This window comes from Vitis vinifera, chromosome 17, assembly GCF_030704535.1.
Source record: "Vitis vinifera cultivar Pinot Noir 40024 chromosome 17, ASM3070453v1".
Taxonomy (NCBI): domain Eukaryota; kingdom Viridiplantae; phylum Streptophyta; class Magnoliopsida; order Vitales; family Vitaceae; genus Vitis; species Vitis vinifera.
In genome coordinates, this window is record NC_081821.1 from 9,208,633 (window position 1) to 9,230,331 (window position 21,699).

The 21,699-nt window shown below is 33.3% G+C and overlaps 1 protein-coding gene across 6 annotated transcripts; it reads left to right on the top strand.

The window, feature by feature from the left end:
• Positions 1–8,982: 8,982 nt before the first annotated feature.
• Positions 8,983–20,855, top strand: LOC100248410 (uncharacterized). 6 transcript variants are annotated; one of them, XM_010664902.3, is made up of 4 exons: positions 8,983–9,097; positions 9,551–9,721; positions 15,615–15,772; positions 20,404–20,855. In XM_010664902.3, exons 2-4 carry the CDS (start codon positions 9,565–9,567, stop codon positions 20,509–20,511), a joined length of 423 nt encoding a protein of 140 aa, XP_010663204.1. In that variant the 5' UTR covers positions 8,983–9,097; positions 9,551–9,564; the 3' UTR covers positions 20,512–20,855. The 6 variants fall into 6 exon arrangements, with proteins under 6 accessions (XP_010663204.1, XP_002283459.1, XP_002283452.1 ...); XM_002283423.4 differs by having other exon boundaries at positions 9,004–9,097; positions 9,548–9,721; XM_002283416.3 differs by having other exon boundaries at positions 9,061–9,211; positions 9,548–9,721.
• Positions 20,856–21,699: the final 844 nt, after the last annotated feature.

Below are 21,699 nucleotides of genomic sequence, written 5' to 3' on the forward strand. Positions count from 1 at the left end.
TATTAAAATGTAATTTTTTATTTAAAATTTTGAATATTTTACTTATAAATATTATTAATAAAAAATAAAAACTTATTTACTAAATTATAAACTAAACATCACAAAGATTTTTTTTTTCATAGCAAAGATTGGTCATAAAATATTTATTATTTAAAAAAATCAAATGTTTTAAAATAATATATTTTTTATTTTATTTTTTTATACCTTTAAACCAAATATAAATAGAAATAATTGGTTAAAAGGGATAAAATGCTTATCATATTTGTGAATTTATCCCTCTCATGTTTTTTTTTTCAATAATAACTCATTTTTGACATAATTACCTTTAACTATTTCAAGTATTTACAATATATTTTAAAAGAAATGCTTATTTTTACAATAAAATAATGAGAGTATTTTTATTAAAATGAGACAAAAAATGAATAAAGAGTTAGATTTCTAAAATTGAGTTTATAATTACACTTTTAATTAAATAACCCATATAAATACAGTATAATATCCCGAGATTGGATATCATATATAAAATATCATATTTCATTTGAAACAATATTTTAAAGAAAATTTAAAAAATGGTAGAATTTTATACTTTTTTTTATTGATTTTTTACAAGTTATTTAATTAACAAAATAGATCACGAATAGATTCGTTCATGAGCTATCGCTGTTTGTCTTGGCCAAGACAATGAAAGCTTTAGTGTCGGTTGGTCAACAAAATGAAAGCTTTGCCGTTGGCAATGGGAGGTGGGCTTAGGCTTGGTTGTGTCTCAACGTGCCTTAACTTTAGTGGGTTAATCGATATTAATGATCACTCAAAGCCCAATCCAAATATGAAAGAAGCCCAACCCCATTGGATTTCTAAATTTCAAGGTCACCTTTTTTAATTTAAGGGTGATTTGATTAAAAGAATAAAATAATAAAAATTATATATGTGTCCATCTAATTCTTTTCGCATCCATTTAAATAAAAAAAGGGCAAAAATATCTCTAGATGAAATAACCAAATTATATTAGAGATGAAATAACCAAATTATATCAAACTTTTTAGCTTGAGATGATAATGTCATAGATTTTTTTTTGGGTACTCGCCTTATTTGAAATTTAAATAAAAGGATTTGAGGTGAGTTTGAATTTTTTTTTTTAAATCCATATGGGTTCGAGTATTACCTTATCTTATCTCACCTTGCTTTCCAATTATATATAAATTAAAATTAAAAATAAAATTAAATTATTTTTTTATTTTTAATATATAATAATAATAATAATAATACAATAGTTTTCAATAAAACAAATTAAATAAAATTATAATATTTTAATACCTATAGAATATCTTTATTTTAATATAATTAAAAAATTTTAATATATATATTTTAAAAGTAAAACGAGGTAGGGCAAGTATGAGAAATTCTTATATCCAACTGGCTCCGTCCCGCCCCATTTAATTTTTTTAATAGAATGAGATGGAAATTATTTTGAACAAATCGGATAAGGTTAGGATAAAGATAATCTATCTTGAACTTGTCTCATTGTCATCCCTATTTTTATTTATTTATTTTTAATTTCTCTTATGTTTTTTTTTTATTGTTCACCATCTCTTATTTTTAAATCATTTAAAATTATTCCTAATTGTTTTTAATTTATGGAGAGAAAAATAAAAGTTGGAAGGAAAGAATAAGAATAGAGTTTTAAGTATATTAAAAAATTGTAAATGAATATATTAATAAGGTTTTTATTTTAAAATAGATGTATACATAGCGTGAATATAAAGAAAAAATTTTGGTAAATGCAAATATAATTTACCATAAAATTTCTAGATTTTTTTTTTCAAATATGGGGGTTATCTTGTTCCTTTGTTTCTATAATTTTAATTTCAAACTTATTTTTCTAAACAAATTAATGAATATATGTTTTAATTCTGCACCAAAGAAAGTGGGTAAAAAAATAATAAATTAAATTGCAATAAAATTATGGAAATAAAATACTACATAGTAATTTCTATATGATGATTCAATTCAAGAAAATAAAATATAGTTACATTAAATAGAAATTTATATATTTTTAAATTATAAAAAAAAAGATAGGAAAGTTAAAATAGGTAAAACAAAATTAAAATACATATAAAAATAATTTATTAATTATAAATATTTTTTTTAATTTTTCTTTACTTTTTATTTTCTTTTTTCTTGCCTATTTTTTCTTCTCAAATTCTCCCAAACCAAACAAAACTTAAATAGAAAAGTCCAATAATTTAATAAATATATGAACGTATGTTAAGAAAAACTTATTGTAATGGTTAGGTATTAAACTTCTTTTACCCTCAGTTCCAATTCCTTACCTATTAAGGGTTGTTTGAGAACTACTTTTAAGAACAATTTTCGGTTTTCTATATTTAACAACCAAAAATTGTTTTTTGTTTTTTATTTTTAAAAACAAAAAACATAATGTTTTAATTATTTTTTTTCACTTGTTTTTTTATGGTTATTTTAAGAAATAAATTTATAAACATGCAGAATGTCATGCCCTAAGACCCATTCAAAGGGCGTGATGGTCATTTCACACCTCAAACCTAAATACTTAAAGTGTAACCCGACTCAAACAATTATCTTGTAACTCGAAGTTACCAATTACCAAATACTTGTTCAGAGTAGCGAAACAAAATTCTAAAATCTTCAAAATTTAACTTTAAAACTAAACATCCATCAACCAAAATCCATTATCCAAATAGATTGCAAACTTAAATAATTCAAGTGCTAACAAAATTTTCATAATCTCCAAATCTCAACTTCAAACTATCATAAAAAAATTTAAAGTTCAATATCTAAATAGCTTCCAAAAACCAAATAATCCAAATGAATATAAACTTATAAGTTAACAAGGTTCAAAAATAACATCCTAAGCAAAATCCTAATGATGACCATTCCCCGACCCAACCATCACTCCTTGCCCGAACTAAGGGTACCTGAAAAGTAATCAACAAATAAGAATGAACTCAAAGCCCAATAAGGAACATTAATGCAATCAATGGATCAAATATTTCAAGTTCACTTATAAAATATAAGATATTATAACTAATTATTTTTATAAACTTTTGAGTCAGTTTTGTCAATATATTCAAAACTTTTAACTATACACTTTCATTTATGATTCAAACATTTTCATATCAAATTCAATCAAAACATTCAAATCATTTATTTACTCTGGTCATCAAACATCAAATAGTGTTTAGTTAGGTGAGACTTTTCAAATAGGTGGTTAATCTCAAATTGTTCCTTTAAGATGGACGGAACCAAACACTACTAGTACTAGTAACCTCTAACCAAACCCTTAGAGGCTAGGGTCCAAATCAATTACATTCCTCACCAAGAAATGTAAATGTCAACTATTATATCTCTTTAACAATGACCAAAAAGTCAAAAGTCAACTATTATATCCCATTGACAAGGGTTAAACAAACCAAATTCAAACACTTATTTCAATTATTCAAATTTGCAAAACATAATATCTCAACATTTCTCTATTGTAAATAAAATATAAGGTTCTAACATATTTTTCATGCAAAACATATTTGATCTATACATAAAACGAATAATAACTCAAAACATTTCCAAATGATGTATATAAAAATTTCTTTCTAAAAAAAAAAAAAACAACCGCATTAATTTCCTTTACCTTAAAAGCACTTAGAAACCTTGAAGAGTTTAACCCCAAGAATCTAATTCTCCCCTAACATAACAAAAAGATACTATTATCACAAAATTATTTTCCAACTTCTTAACCAATAACAATTTAATTAATTAGTTTATCTTTATTTATTTTATTATATTTTATTATTTATTAATTATTATTTTTTTCAAAAATCTATCCTCAATAATTTGTTTCTAATTCCTAAACTAAATTGAATTTCTTAGAAATAATTTCTCTCATTACTTTATACAATAATTTATTTATTTAATTCAAACCCATCATTATGTAGGTTTCATAGACCTACTTCTTCTTTTAATAATATTAACCTATATATATGTTGAGTTGTAAATAGAATAGGAGAATTATTTTCCTATTATGTTAGTTTCCTATTTCTGTAAATAGATAGTTTTATTAGTTTCATATTTATGTAAATAGATAGTTTTATGATTTAGGAATAAGTTAGTTTCCTATTATGTTTCTTGTTTCCTATTTCTTATCTTGTAATCTCCTATATAAAATGTGTGTATAGTCAATCTAATAGATAGAACTTATTATTTTTCATCCTATAGTTCGTGTCATGGTATCAGAGTTGTAGGTTTTTAAGACCTGGGCATCATTTTGACATTTATCGCTATTTTTTTGGCCTTCATAGTTGATTTTTTTTTTATTCACGTGTTCTTTACAAACCTACTGGAACTTGTTCAATAGCGAAGAAATGGAGAAGCTGAGAAGCTTGTTGGGATCCCTTAACAAGCCTACTAGAACTTGTTATTTGGCTCTTTTAGGGACACCTTCACTTTTTTTTTGCATAAATGCCTCACACAGAGTTTATGATGACTATTGGATAATAGACTCCGGTGCCACAAACCATATGACCTCCAAATCTCAACTTTTCCATACCTATACCCCAAGCCAAGTAACAAGAAAATTGCAGTGGCTAATGGCTCTTTAGTTATCGTTGTAGGTTTCGGAGACATATACATCACACCTACCCTTATTGTTAAAAATGCCTTCCATGTACTAAAATTGTCGGCCAACTTTGTTTCCATTCAAAAGCTTACCCATGATCTTAAATGTTATGCTAATTTTTTCCCTTCTTATTGTGTTTTTTAGGAACAAGGCTCGGAGAGGAGGATTGGACTTGCTAAGGAAAGAAGCGGTCTTTACCACCTTGAATCATCTCAAAAAACTAGTAATAATTTGTCGTTGTCTTTTCTTAGTTCCTCAGATAAAGATACCATTTGGTTGTATCACCTATGTTTAGGTCATCCATCTTTTAAGGTTTTAAAGGTTATGTTTCCTCATTTGTTCCAAAGATTAGATATTTATGAGTTTCATTACGAAACATGTGAATTGGCAAAACATACTCATGTATTTTTTCCTATTAGCAATAAAAGAAGTTCTCATCATTTTCATCTGATTCATAGTGACATATGGGGTCCTTCGACTATTCCTAATGTTTATGGGGCTCATTGGTTTGTATCCTTAATTTATAACTGCACTCGGGTTACATGGATCTTTCTTCTTAAACAAAAATATGATGTTAGCATTATCATACCTAATTTCCACTCAATGGTTCAAAACTAATTTGGGGTTAAAATAAAAAGCTTTAGGACAGACAATGTTAAAGATTACTTCAACCCGATTTTGTCACCCTATTTTCAATCACAAGGCATTCTCCATGACTCATCATGTGTTAACACACCCCAACAAAATGAGGTAGCCGAAAGGAAAAATGGGCATTAACTTAACCCAACCTAAGCCTTACTCTTTCAAGGAAATGTTTCTAAGTCCTATTGAGAGAAAACCGTTCTTACTGCCACATACATGATAAATAGAATCCCCTCACGAGTGGTAGACAACAAAAGCCCCATAGAGATACTTAAGAGTTTATATCCGCACTTCAGAACCTCAAATGGGCTCATTCCTAAGGTATTTGGGTGCACTGCATTTGTTCATGTCCACAACCAACATAGTGACAAGCTAGACCCCTGAGCCATAAAATGTGTCTTCCTTGGTTACTCATCCACTCAAAAATGATACAAGTGTTACAATCCCTCAGCCAAAAATTTTTACATCTCTACAGATGTCACCTTCACAAAAAATAAACTTTTTTTTCCCCAAGTCCTCTCTTCAGGAGGAGATTTCAATGATGGAAGATAGTCCTTGTGAGTCCTTTGGACCTCTTGATCTTCCTTATGTCTCAACCCATGGTGATGAAGAACCTGAGTCATCTAAATCAATCACACGTAAGTCACCCAATTTTACCACTGAACTCGTGTCATCCCTTGTTCCAGCCAGTGTCACTCGCAATTTTCCACAGTTTTCTAAGGTGTATTCAAGGGAAAAGGCCATTCCAGAACAAAAACAGGTCCAAGATTCCAACTCAAACCCTGGGAATGAAATTACGGTAAGATCAGACCCACCTTTACATACACAACCTGGTGAAACTTCCACTGACTCAACAGACAACCTAGACTTAAACCTTCCCATTGCTGTCAGAAAATGTACCAGAGAATGCACTAACCGACCATTCTATCCACTATCACACTATGTGTCTCTTAAGCACCTATCACCAACCCATAAGAATTTTATTATGAGTCTAAACACCATTGTCATCCTTAACACTGTTTCTGAGGCATTGACAAAAAGGAAATGGAAGGATGCTATGAGAGAGGAGATGAGTGCATTAGAAAAGAATAAAACATAGAAGATTGTTGAAAGACCAAAAGGGAAAAACATTGTTGATTGCAAGTGAATTTTCACACTGAAATATAAGGTTGATGGATCTCTTGAGAGACATAAAGCAAGATTGATAGCCAAATGGTACACTCAAACTTATGGAGTTGATTATCAGGAGACTTTTGCTCCAATTGCAAAAATAAATACTGTAGGAATCCTGCTGTCATTGGTTGCCCACTACAATTGACAACTCCTACAGTATGATGTTAAGAATGCATTTCTTCATGGTGATTTAAATGAAGAGATTTACATGAACATCCCACCGGGATTTGAGGGAAACACAGGTAACAAGGTGTGCAAACTGAAAAGGGCTCTTTATGGGCTAAAACAATCTCCTAGGGCTTGGTTTGGGAGATTTGCAAAAGTCATGAAAGAGTCTAGGTATAAACAAAGCTAAGGTGACCACACTCTCTTCATTAAACACTTGACTACAGGGGGAGTAATTGCTCTTCTAATCTATGTTGACGACATCATAGTGATTGGAAATGATGAGAGAGAAAAACATGAAGTGAAGTAGAGATTAGCAATAGAGTTTGAGATAAAGGAACTAGGGAAACTAAAGTACTTCCTTGATATTGAGGTGACATATTCCACACAAGGAATCTTCATCTCTCAAAAAAAGTATGTGACCAATTTATTGGTAGAAACAGGGAAGATTGGGTGTAAACCAGTCTCTACCCCAATGGATCCAAACCACAAGTTGGGATAAGCTAAAGAAGAACCAATGGTGGATAAAATAATGTACCCGAGGCTGATTGGTAGGCTCATATACTTTGCTCACACTCGGCCAGACATCGCATACTTGATGAGCATGATCAGTCAATTCATGCATGATCTAAGAAAACCTCATCTTCAAGCTCTTACAAGGTGCTGCATTACTTGAAAGGCAACCCCATAAAAGGAATTTTGTTCAATAAGAACAATACTCTTGCTCTAGAAGCATACACCGACGCTGACTATGCAGGTTCCCTAGTGGATCAAAGATTAACTTCAGGGTATTGTACTTTTCTTGGAGGTAATCTGGTAACATGGAGAAGTAAAAAACAAAATGTGGTAGCAAAGTCGTCCGTAGAATCAGAGTTTAAGGTCATTGCTCAAGGGTTGTGTGAACTACTTTGGCTGATAATTATTCTAGATGATTTGAGAATCAAGTGGGATGATCCTATGAAGTTATATCGTGACAACAAGTCAACTATCAGTATTGCTCATAGCCCTATACAACACAATATGACAAAACATATTGAGATTGATAGACATTTCATCAAAGAAAAATTGGAGGAAGGAGTAGTGTGTATGTCCTATGTTTCATCAGAACATCAATTAGTTGATATCCTAACAAAAAGGCTGAACAGTTCAATATTTCACGATCTTCTATTTAAGCTAGGAATGAAAAACATCTATTCCTTAACTTGAGGGGGAGTGCGAAGTTGTAAATAGAATAGGAGAATTATTTTCCTATTATGTTAGTTTCCTATTTCTGTAAATAGATAGTTTTATTAGTTTTCTATTTCTATAAATAGATAGTTTTATGATTTAGGAATAAGTTAGTTTCCTATTTCTTCTATTGTAATATCCTATATTAATTGTGTATATAGTCAATCTAATAAATAGAACTTATTATTTTTCATCCCATATTTTGTGTCAATATTTTTTTTTTTTCCAAATTCTATGTGTCATTTAACTTTTCAGAGTACACACACCAATTTTATATGTCATTTGACTTTCCAAATCACACACACCAAACAACACCATCTTCAGAATTTCTTCATTTATTTTTTTCTTTTATATACCCAATCACGTCTCAAGTCCTCCCTCAAAGACTTCTTCCACGTTATTTTTTTTTTTTTTAAAAAACGAACTCTAATCTAGATTGGGGTTTCTTCAAAAATTACCTAAAGTTTCACAAAAAGTGACGAATCTAAGAAAATAAAATTGAAGAATTAGAAGAGTAAATTTTTTTTTTTTTTTACCTATAGAGATCTGTTCTTCAAACCCTGAATTCCAACTCCAACCTTATATTTTCTGGAATTCTGTGAATAGGAACGTTATTAAAAAAAGAACAAGAAGAATAGTAATTTCTAATTTATACTTAGGGTATTTATTCAAAAAATTATATTTTTACCCCTCTTTATTTTATTTAATTAATTAATTAATTAATTTTATTATTACTATTTTCCTAACTTATCCCTAAAAATTTTTTTTGGCATTACATAGAATGGTAAAAAATAAAACATTATATATAAAAATTATTTTAAAAACATATTTTAAAATAGGTTAAAAACATTTTAGGTTTTGAAACACATATTTGTTTTAAAAAAATCACATAACAATTTTAAAAAACTATTCTTAAATTTTTTTTTTTTGAATTGATTTCGAAAACAATTACTAGACCCTAATTAATATTTCGTAGGGGACTTTTTTCACGTTTCGACGCGGGCTGGGCTTTGGCCCGCTGTTTTCATACGGACCCGGACTTCGGCTGATGGGCTCAATATTTTCATCCCTTATGTGTCAAATTTTTTAATCTTGAAGGCCACCCAAAATGGGGTCAAATTAGGGTTGGGCGGAGTTGAACGGCCCAAACTGTAGGCCCAGTTCATCTCTCCCACGTCAAAAACCCTGAACCCCATGATGCCTGATGGTCCTGATTTTGTTGCTCTTGAAATTCATCGTCAGGTACGCTCGCGTCCACACTCCTTATCCTGGACTCGCCTTTTCTCCTATTCTCATTCCAGCATCCAGCCTCAAATCCTCACTGATTTTTCCCCCATTGACATTCCTCAACCTCTGGTTAGTTTGTGGGTGTCCTGAGCTAACTTTGGCATCATTTCTAGGGTTTTAGGTCATCCATTACTGTTGTTTTTCTAATATTAACAAAAAGGTTCATTCTTTGTTAAAACCCTAATCATATGTGTGGATTAGAATTGGTTTTGGTCAGATTGCGTGTAAGAATCATTTATCATTGGTGGAGTTGTTTAGAGTATTGGGGTTTTTTTTGATAGGTAAACAAGAAGAGTTGTTTAGAGCACTGTGTTATAAACTAGGGTTTTTGGTTGCTGTTATTATTATTATTATTATTATTATTATTATTATTTTCTAATTTTTTTCGTTGGTATTGTTATGCAGCAGTCTGATCAATTATCATGTTTGTGAGAAGAGTTTTTGGAAGGGCGTTGCTTGCTGCAGCCAAGTCAGAGCCTTCTGCTGCTGGTGCTGCTACAGCTAGGGCAGGATACAATCCTCTTGAGGAGTTCTTTGAGGCAGATAGAAGCCCTGATGAAGACAAACCTGTTGTCTACGGTACAAGCCTTTTTCTTTTCAATGATTTCGGATTCTCTCAGTTTTGCTTGAATCTGATGCGTCTACTTCTTTTGTTAATATTATTTGTTATTACTAACAACCAACAATAAAAGCAACATAGAAGTGTGAAAAAAATTTATGCAGTTCTTACATGCTTGATCATTTGTCGCCATTAAAGGGGTATCCAACTTGCTAGCTTTAATGCACATTCACAGAGGGAGATTGGGTTTCAGGAACAGAATCTGTGAAGCACATAGTCCAAACTTGGAAATTAACAACTCAAGTTTATACTGATCAAGCATATGTGTATGTCACATATATTTTAAGTAATCAAATTTATATTTGTATGCCCATTGTGTTATAGAAGTATTAATGAGATTAGTTCTGCCTAAGGGTCAGGACTAGTTGTTATTGGGTAACGTGCAGGGAGCTCTGTAAAACCCTTCCATAATAAGATTATGGCCTCATAACAAAAGATATTATGAGATAGTGGTTAAATCCAGTAGCTAGAAACCATCAATATGTCTGGGTTAGCATGGAAGTGTTGTTGGGAAGAGTAGAAGAAAGGCATGGAGATTGTCCACTGTGCTTATGTTGAGGTGATTTGAAAGATTTATGTATGATCTTAGCTTTGCTGAAATAGTATTGTTGCAGGCAAATGTCAATATTTGGGATCAGTTTTTGATGAAAAATTATGACCCCTCTTTCTCCCTCTCGCTCTAAACATTTGCTTGTAATCATATCCCTTCCATTAATAGAAGCTATTTTATGGCCTCCTAATAAAAGATTTTATGAGATAGCAGTTAAACCCAACAGCTAAAAATCATCAATATACTATGTTAGCATGGAAGTGTTGTTGCCAAGAGAAAAGAAAGGCATGGAGATTGGCCATTTTGTGCCTGTTTTAGCACTTACAGAAGAAGTACTATCTTATAGTCTTTGACATGAAATATGGGATGAAAAATAATAAATTCTGTCTATTAGATTGATTATACACACAATTTATATAGGAGATTAAAAGAAAAGTAATAGGAAACAAGAGACATAATATGAAATAAACTTATTCCTAAATCATAAAACTATCTATTTACAGAAATAGGAAACTAACATAATAGGAAAATAATTCTCCTATTTTATTTACAGCTCAACACTCCCCCTCAAGCTGAGGAATAGATGTCGTTTCCTATCAAAAAAAAAAAAGCTGAGGAATAGATGTCTTCTATTCCCAGCTTGAATACAAGATCGTGAAACATTGAACTGTTCAGCCATTTTGTTAGGATATCAGCTAATTGATGTTCTGATGGAAATAGGACATACATACTACTCCTTCCTTCAATTTTTCTTTGATGAAATGCCTATCAATCTCAATATGTTTTGTCCTATCGTGTTGTATAGGGTTATGAGCAATATTGATAGCTGACTTGTTGTCACAGTAGAGCTTCATAGGACCATCCCACTTGATTCTCAAATCATTTAGAATAATCTTCGGCCAAAGTAGTTCACACAACCCTTGAGCAATGACCCTAAACTCTGATTCTACAGACGGCCTTGCTACCACATTCTGCTTTTTACTTCTCCATGTTACCAGATTACCTCAAAGAAAAGTACAATACCCTGTAGTTGATCTTCGATCCACTAGGAAACCTGCATAGTCAGCGTCGGTGTATGCTTCTAGAGTAAGAGTATTGTTTTTCTTGAACAAAATTCCTTTCCCGAGGTTGCCTTTCAAGTAACGCAGCACCCTGTAAACAACTTGAAGATGAGGTTTTCTTGGATCATGCATGAATTGACTGATCACGCTCACCGAGTAGGCGATGTCTGGCCGAGTGTGAGCAAGGTATATGAGCCTATCAACCAGCCTCTGGTACATTCTTTTATCCACCACTGGTTCTTCTTTAGCTTCTCCCAACTTGTGGTTTGGATCCATTGGGGTAGAGATTGGTTTACACCCCATCTTCCCTATTTCTGCCAATAAATCAGTCATATACTTTTGTTGAGAGATGAAGATCCCTTGTGTGGAATATGCCACCTCAATACCAAGGAAGTATTTCAGTTTCCCTAGTTTCTTTATCTCAAACTCTGTTGCTAATCTCTGCTTCAATTCATGCTTTTCTCTCTCATCATTTCCAGTCACTATGATGTCGTCAACATAGACTAGAAGAACAGTTACTCCCCTGAAGCTGAGTGCTTAATGAAGAGAGTGTGGTCACTTTGGCTTTGTTTGTACCCAAACTCTTTCATGACTTTTGCAAATCTCCCAAACCAAGCCCTAGGAGATTGTTTTAGCCCATAAAGAGCCTTTTGCAGCTTGCACACTTTGTTACCTGTGTTTTCCTCAAATCCCGGTGAGATGTTCATGTAAATCTTTTCATCTAAAGCACCATGAAGAAATGCATTCTTAACATCATACTGTAGGAGTTGCCAATTGTAGTGGCAGTCAGTGATAGTAGGATTCTTACAGTATTCATTTTTTGCAATTAGAGAAAAAGTCTCCTGATAATCAAATCCATAAGTTTGAGTGTACCCTTTGGCTACCAATCTTGCTTTATGTCTCTCAAGAGATCCATCAGCATTATATTTCAGTGTGAAAATCCACTTGCAATCAACAATGTTTTTCCCTTTCGGTCTTTCAACAATCTCCCATGTTTTATTTTTTTCTAATGCACTCATCTCCTCTCTCATAGCATCCTTCCATTCCCTTTTTGTCAATGCCTCAGAAACAGTGTTAGGGATGATAGTGGTGTTTAGACTCACAATAAAATTCTTGTGGGCTAGTGATAGGTGCTTAAGAGACACATAGTGTGATAGTGGATAGAGTGGTCGGTTAGTGCATTCTCTGGTGCCTTTTCTAACAGCAATAGGAAGGTTTAGGTCTAGGTTGTCTGTTGAGTCAGTGGAAGTTTCACCAGGTTGTGTATGTAAAGGTGGGTCTGATCTTATCGTGATTTCATTCCCAGGGTCTGAGTTGGATTCTTGGACCTGCTTTTATTTTGGAATGGCCTTTTCCCTTGAATACACCTTAGGAACCTGTGGAAAATTGCGAGTGACACTGGCTGGAACAGGGGATGACACGGGTTCAGTGGTAAAATTGGGTGACTCAGGTGTGATTGACTCGAATGACTCGGGTTCGGATGATTTAGGTTCTTCATCACCATGGGTTGAGACATGAGGAAGGTCAAGAGGTTCAAAGTACTCATAAAGACTATCTTCCATCATTGAAATATCCCCCTGAAGAGAGGACTTGGGGAAAAAAGGTTTATTTTCTGTGAAGGTGACATCTGCAGAGATGTAAAATTTTCTGGCTGAGGGATTGTAACACTTGTATCTTTTTTGAGTGGATGAGTAACCAAGGAAGACACATTTTATGGCTCAAGGGTTTAGCTTATCTCTATGTTGGCTGTGGACATGAACAAATGCAGTGCACCCAAATACCCTAGGAGTGAGCCCATTTGAGGTTCTGAAGTGTGGATAGAAACTTTTAAGTATCTCTACGGGGCTTTTGTTGTCTAACACTCGTGAGGGAATTCTATTTATCATGTATGTGGCAGTAAGAACAGCTTCCCCCCAATAAGACTTAGGAACATTCCCTTGAAAGAGTAAGGCTCGGGTTGTGTTGAGTAAATGCCCATTTTTCCTCTCAACTACCCCATTTTGTTGGGGTGTGTTAACACATGATGAGTCATGGAGAATGCCCTGTGATTGAAAATAGGGTGACAAAGTCTGGTTGAAGTAATCTCTAGCGTTGTCTGTCCTAAAGTTTTTTATTTTAACCCCAAATTGGTTTTGAACCATTGAGTGGAAATTAGGTATAATTTTGCTAACATCAAATTTTTGTTTAAGAAGAAAGATTCATGTAACCCGAGTGCAGTCATCAATTAAGGATACAAACCATCGAGCCCCATAAACATTAGGTATAGTCGAAGGACCTCATATGTCACTATGAATCAAATGAAAAGGATGAGAACTTCTTTTTTTGCTAATAGGAAAATATACACGAGTATGTTTTGCCAATTCACAAGTTTCGCGATGAAACTCAGAAATATCTAATCCTTAGAACAAATGAAGAAACATGACCTTTAAAACCCTAAAAGATGGATGACCTAGATGTAGGTGATACAACCAAATGATATCTTTATTTGAGGAACTGAGAAAAGACAACGACAAATTATTACTAGTTTTTTGAGATGATTCAAGGTGGTAAAGACCGCTCCTTTCCTTAGCAAGTCCAATCCTCCTCCTCGAGCCTTGTTCTTGAAGAACACAATAAGAAGGGAAAAAATAGCATAACATTTAAGATCATGAGTAAGCTTTTGAATGGAAACAAGGTTGACCGACAATTTTGGTACATGGAGGACATTTTTAAGAATAAGGGTAGGTGTGATGTATATGTCTCCGAAACTTGCAACGGTAGCTAAAGAGCCATTGACCACTACAATTTTCTTGTTACTTGGGCTTGGGGTATAGGTATTGAAAAGTTGAGATTTGGAGGTCATATGGTCTGTGACACCAGAATCTATTATCCAAGAATCATCATAAACTCTGTGTGAGGCATTTATGCAAAAAAAGAGTGAAGGTGTACCTGAATTTTCCAACATCTTCCACGAAAAAACTTGATCTCTTGGAATTAAGGCAGATCGTGAAAAAAAAAAAAAAAAAGTCAGCAGCAATGAAGGCTGGTAAAAGAACACGTGAATAAAAAAAAATCCAACTATGAAGGCCAGAAAAATGGCGATGAAGGCCAGAATGATGCTCAAGTCTTAAAAACCTACAACTTTGATACCATGACACAAAATATGGGATGAAAAATGATAAATTATGTCTATTAGATTGATTATACACAGTTTATATAGGATATTATAAGAGAAGAAATAAGAAACAAGAGACATAATAGGAAACTAACTTATTCCTAAACTAACTTATTCCTAAATCATAAAACTATCTATTTACAGAAATAGGAAACTAATAAAACTATTTATTTACAGAAATAGGAAACTAACAAAACTATCTATTTATAGAAATAGGAAACTAACATAATAGGAAAATAATTCTCCTATTTTATTTACAGCTCAACAGTCTTCAAAGAAATGGATCTCTGAAGGTGAAGCTGAAAAATGAGTGGTCAAATTGTTGGTTTGGTGGTTGAGGGGTTTTTAGGTTTTGAGAGCCTTTCCTTTGTCACTTGATTGATAGGTTGGTTTAACATAAAGGCCTCTGTGAGGATGTTCTGTGATTCACTCCTCTTTTTATTTTTTTCTTCCTTCTATTTATTTTTGTGTTCTTGTATGCTTTCTGTGTGTGTCTCTTTGCTAGTTATCCTTTAGCATAAGTTTTATTTGCCCATTGGAAAAAAAAAAAAATTGGATGTGGCTGTATGTTGACTAGGAGGTTTCTTTGAGGATGGGTCAAATCATTCACATTATCATAGGTATAAGGATTAAATTCAAAAATTATTTAGCCCAAACTTTTATTACCTATAAAATGTTCATATTGAGTTAATCTTATGGTTGTTTTAATCTATTGTGGAGCTAACTATCATAAGTGAATTTGTATGTGTCCCTTGTGGTTCATCTAATATTCAGGCTTTTATTGGAGTTTTTACACCAAAATAATAATATAAGTATGTATTTTGTGAATTATTGGTAACTTTTGAAATGGTTTCCTGTAAGAAAAGTTGACTCTGAAGCATTATTATTTTGTTTTGAATGGAGCATCAAATTGTATCTCTTATGGTACCATCTTGCACATGAGGGTTGTTTTCCTCATGGATCTTTGGTCTCAAATGCCAGATGTCTCTTGTATTTCCATAACATCTAGTAATATATTTGAAATTTATGAATTCTTAGTGATACTTGTTTCAAAATGTCCTGTTTCTTTAATCTTATAACTTTTTCAGGTCGAGGTTGGAAAGCTTCTGAACTGCGCCTTAAATCTTGGGATGATCTTCATAAACTATGGTATATCCTTCTGAAGGAGAAAAACATGCTGATGACTCAACGCCAGATGCTTCAATCACAGAACCTAAGATTTCCTAATCCAGAGCGTATCCCAAAGGTAAAAGCTCCATGATGATTTTTTGATACAGTGTTTTCTTACTACCCAAACTTCTTAGGTGTCTTTTCAATTGTATAATGGTTTTCACCATTCAAATGATGTAATCATTTAGCCTCCACCGTAGGTACTCGAGATTGCATCTGCCATTGTTGTTGTATGCTATCAAGTTAGTGATACTTCTACACTAAGTAACACAATGTTATATTGGATTACTGAACAGGGATGTTTAAAAATTCAGTCTCACTGTTCACATCTTATCAGGATGCTAGTAAACCAATGAAACATCAAAATCCATTGGGAATAGTTCTAGGAATCGCCTGTTTGCTGAGTTGTTTTTGTAAATGTAATTAAGAATGGAGTTCTAGCATCTGGACTGGTTCTTTTTTTTTTGTTTTATTTTGTTTTCACTTTTTGATGTTGTTTTTAATCAGTGAATGTATGAAAATACACTATGTACCTTAAAACTAAGAAGAGTATGTTCTGGAAAATACTGTAAAATCCACCATAGTGAACCACCTAATCACAATTAGAGATGGAACATGAAGAAACTTGTTTAACCTTAGAACAACTGGAAAGTGGTGAAATAATGTTGCTTTCCAGTATATTTAAGATGGATCTCTGCCCTTGGTATTTCCTTTAATTCCTTTTTTTCACAATGCCCGAACAAGTATTATTCTTAGCAAGAATTTTTTTTTTTTTTTTTTTGACAACCCAATTCATTCTTAGCAAGAATGTTGTTGTGGGATAATGGCTATGATGATTTGAATGACATTATATAACATTAAGATTTTTTAGGTTCAGCCAAGGCTTAGCTCAGGACCCCACTACTTGTCATATTTGGTTTGGCATCCTAGTGCAATGATTTGGAGAGTCATGATAGTTTCTAAGGAATGTTCTTATCTGATTGTTTTTGCTCCCCATTTTCGTCAATTAGCAATAATTTTTCTGTGAACTTTTGGAAATATGTAACCATGTGGCTTGGCAAGGAAATTGGGTGTGATGGGTACAGGACCCTTACATATATAAAGCCTGATGCTTACCGAATTTGGGATCCTCATTTTGGTCAACCAGCTATGTAAGCTTTTATTTGAGGGATGCTCTTGCACCAGTGAATGTTGCTCATTTTGGTGTTTACCAGACTGATTTCACTGTTACATTTTCCAGCCTTGCTCTTTGATGCCCTTAGTTGTCAACTTGTGAAGGCTCAAAATTGATTCTTGTGCTACAGTTCAGGCCTTTGAGTAGCCATGGCAAGCAGTCTTCTATCCAGTGATTCCTTTGCAACCTAGGCCCATTTAGGATTTCCTATGTGATTATAGCTGGCTCATTTAAATACTGTTGTCTTTGATGCACATGTGATTGCTTGGTGCTAGAAGATTCCAATAAGCTTGGAAGAAAGTGGATATCTTGAATGCCATCTTAGATCTATAATGAAATTCAGTGAAACTGCTAGACTTGGTGCATGTTAAGCTACTAATTTGACCAAAAAAAATTTAGGCTGTTAGATATTGGGCAAACAATGTATAAAAGCTCATGTGAGCTACAACTTAACACTCGGTTTTATGAGTAGCATTCTTTGGGGCACATAGGATCAATAAATACCGGAAATAAACAAGCAATGAGGTTCAAACTCATAACCTCCTATGAAACAAAGGTTTGATACCCTGGTAAACTAACAATTTGACCTATGCTGTTTGGTAATGAGTCAACAATGTATATCAAAGCTCATTTATGCTACAATCCTAACATTACATCATTATATCTTCCTAGTGGTCTGAAATGGAAGCCATAAAATAAGCCCAGAAGTTCTCATTAACAAGTCAATCCTATATTAAGACCAAAAGTTTGCTGTTGGGAATTTGATGTTTTGCCCGTTTAAATCACTTGGGTGATGTCAAGTTTGGTAAAAAAGTTTCTCTTGGGATGACATGGTTCCTTTGTAGGAAAGAAGCAAAACAGGGAGACAATTTGAAAGCAAAGAAGCAAAACAGGGGAATCGGAGAACATTAGAAAGCAAAGAAATGTCTGATCAAACCCTTGTGTCCTATTTTCTTGGCAACCTTATGTTGTGGGTTAGGATGTATATGGAGGGGGTTAGGATGTATATCTTTAGAAATCAGAAGAGTGAGAAGACAGAAAATCTGCCACATGATCAATGCCTCAATTCAACAAAGCTTTATCCTAACTACTTTGGGTCTATTATGTGATCTCCTGACAAATTTTTTACAACCTTGGTCCATCTTAGCCCTACCTTAAGACATATCTTCTCCATTAGATTCTTGGCAGTTATGTTGTTTGTTGTTGCCTCTATCTTCATCCATTCTTTTTTTCTGCATTTCTTCATGTTCTTGCTGTCTTCAAGTTCAATGATAAACATTTCTTCAAAGATACATTCATCATTCTTAGTTGCACATTACTGAAGCCTCTTATACAACTTTATCTGATCTTGTTCTTGGTTGGTGCTGCTGTACCACCTTCTGAAACATTTCTTATTTGAAAATGAATGTGTTATGCAATGTTTTAGAATTCTTGGAATATGTTTCATTCTTGGAATATTGCTCAAAAAGGATAATTAAAAGGGTTTTAACAACTTATTTGAAAGCTTTCATTTTATATTAGTTGAATAATTCAGATTAAAACTGTGCAAATAATAATCAATTAAAATTTAAAAGAAATAATGCAATTTTCTTTTAAGAGGGGAGTAGTGTTTTTTCTTTTCCTTGTTTGGCGGGGGAGGTATATCTGCGTGTCTATTTGTATCTGAGCTGTTTTCTTTCTTTTCAAGGGGATAAGGGGCAAGGAGGGCAACTGTTAGCATTGTCATGTTGCTTATTCATTTTTTACCATCTTGTTTCTTAACTTCACAAGATTTTGTAACCATCCTAGAAAATTTCCTTGAATTTAATAGATATTCTATGATCAGAACATACTTATTATTTTTACACTCAATCAATATTATGCTGGTTCTATTGGCAATGTCCAGTACAATTGGGAAAGTGATTTCATGAACAATGATTGAGTGAACTCGCTTAATGCAATATTAGATGATAAAGGACTTATGATTTATTTCTCATGGTTCATGCTGCAACTTTATGGGAAGGGGTGTTGCTAGATCCCTTGTAAGATGAAGGCAATCACTGCTTCTCATGCATATCATTGATGTAGTCTATCATTTTGCTCTTCACCATTGACTGAATATGGTAGGAACTTGATGTAGGACAACCCTAGGATGGTTGTCTACACTCAAGGGTAGGTGGACTAGGGTTTTATTTTTAGGGTGTAAGGAGAGGAACAAAGAATAATTTTTATGGTAGAGAAAATTATAAGATAAGAAATAGAGAGAAAGAAGAAACAATGAAGAAAAAATGGAAAAACCTTAGAGTCTTACTAAGGCCTTCTAGGAGTCTTACCTAGAAGAAAATCAACGGAGTCTCACCATTGAGGGTTGCAACCTTGCAATGAAAGAAAATATAATATTATTCATCAATTCATCTCTTTGATTTACATTGATTAGCCTATTTATAGGCTTCTTTAAGAAATCCAATTATAGGATTCTTTAAGAAATCCAAAGTCTACTAGGACTCTAATAACCTATTATAATTTTAATTATATTACAACTCAATTAGCTAATCCTAATTTGATTCCAACAAATACCAATCCCAATTCAATTCTAATTAATATTAATCCTACTTAAAGTTTACTTAGGTCTTCCTTTTCTTCCTTGAATAAACTTTAAATGGCTTTCCCCCATCAGAACTATTTATGAACTGATATTAAAAGTTTTACCGTGAACTGTAAATGGCATTGTTAGAAATACAAAAGAAAATTTAGCCTTCTAACAGAACCAGTTTTTTTTGCTTATTTACGTGTTGTCCTGTAGGATCTCAATTTTCACAGAACCTTGAGAAATTGAACAGATTGAGATTCCCTAATCAACAATGCCATGTTTTTGCTTTGAGTGGAATGGCTAGTCTGAGAAAGTTTCCTATGAGTAACAGACAACATTTTAGTTACTTATCCAAAAAAAAAAAAAACAGACAACATACTAGTTAGAGCAGAAATTCTCTGAGGCCTGGACTCCTTCAACTTCTATGAGAAGGCATAATTTCTAGAGGTAAAGTGGGCCATCGTGCTGTATCTCTATGAGGACAAGGGTGTCCTGAAGGCCTCAGTTGTAATTGTGAGTTAAAAGCCTTGGATGGGGTGGACATGGGGCTTATGGTTCTTGTTGTAAAATTGTTCTTACTTTTACCTACCATCCTTTGTTTTTTTCCTCCGAAGTTTGTCTCAAATGCAACTTGACTAGTTATGGCTGTCTATGTGGTAGTTGTTTACTCATGTTGCGATATACCCACATGTATTTATTAACTTTGTAGGGACTCACCCTGCTAACTTTATGCCAGAAACTAAAGTGAACATACCCAGTTTTGACTTTTATTCAATGGTTTTGGTCTGCAAAATTACTCCAAAGCCTCGTGCTGATGCCACCTGAAGTGCTGGCCTGTTGCTATAGTACCGTATTTATTACTTTGCTATTCACCTTAATGTAGAAGCCCAAATTTCTCCTTCTTTTCCTGTCATTTGGGTGTTATAATTGGTAATTGAATGGTTGTTAATGATCATGAGTTCAGGTGAGGAAGTCGATGTGCCGAATCAAGCATGTGCTCACTGAGAGAGCAATTGAAGAACCCGATCCCAGGAGGTCTGTTGAGATGAAGAGGATGATAAATGCTTTGTGATAGCTCCAACTCCCTCTCCCATTAGCATTGATGTGGGTTGGTTGCCTGTAGGCCCTGCGGTAATGCTGACTATTTTCAGATGTAAGACTGCAACACCCTGGTCATTTGAGGAGTATATTCAACTGTTTTGGAATCCAGGGTCAAAGATATGTTACATGAATTTATAGATGGCTGCATTTTTGTCAGTGAAGTCAGTATTATAAGCAATAATGATTGTTGAACTCATAATGTACTCAGCTTGTGTCCATGGTAGATTTTTTGGAACATTGACATGGATTACATGTGGAGAACTCTTGTGAGAATATCCCAATATGTTATTATAGATCTTTGCATTATGTTCACAACCTACATGATCTCCAATATCCATTGCACCTCATACAGGGTTTCATGCTCTCATTCTCTTTGCTGAATTCAACAACTACCTGGATTTGAATGCAGGATTCATGTGGAATTTGACCATAATAATTGGATACATGTGGGGTTCACCCCTAAGCCATTTTATGAGTTATAGGATTAAGACAGGCAATTATCTATGATTCGATTCTTTAATCATGGCTTGAATACGACATGAGCCATGATTAAAACCTTGAACCAATGTTGTTGTGTCTATGGGAAGCATGAGCCTTGACTACAATGAAAATGGGAAATTTTCCTGGTTCATAGCCCATATGAAAAAAAGTGGGTAAATTTTCATTTTTCTCGATTGAGAAAGAGTAATATCATGTGAATGAGTCAGATCAGTTCAAAATGGAGTAGTGCTCTTGCTATGTCAATGGCTCAAATCAGTTATTGAATGTGTTCAATATGATTATTTTGTAAAAGGGGTAACTAAAATTTTTCTTAAATCAAAGAGTAAGGTTACGAGTTTTCGATAAAATATGATATATAAATTTTTTTTTATCAGAGTATATAAAAACGATCTAAGATAATACCATTGTCTCTCCAACATCAAAATTCTAAATAAACCCCTAACAGAGAATAAAATTAATTCATAGTTACAATTTAAAATTTTAAACACATGAGAAGAAGTATGTGGCAATAAAGGAAGATGATGGACAAACCCCATATATTGAGAAAAGAAAGGTAGGAAGGTTGGGGGGAGGGGTGGTGAAGAAAGTGGGTGTTGGAGGACCCCCATGAAATTTCTTTTTGTTGGTGATGATGTGTGTTGGGACACCATGGGACAAC

Bases quoted from the DNA above. Each gene is read 5' to 3' on its own strand.
- LOC100248410 (XM_010664902.3), top strand. From the start codon at position 9,565: ATGTTTGTGAGAAGAGTTTTTGGAAGGGCGTTGCTTGCTGCAGCCAAG. The intron at 9,722-15,614 runs GTACAAGCCTTT...TAACTTTTTCAG, and splicing joins AGACAAACCTGTTGTCTACG to GTCGAGGTTGGAAAGCTTCT. The intron at 15,773-20,403 runs GTAAAAGCTCCA...TCATGAGTTCAG, and splicing joins ATCCAGAGCGTATCCCAAAG to GTGAGGAAGTCGATGTGCCG.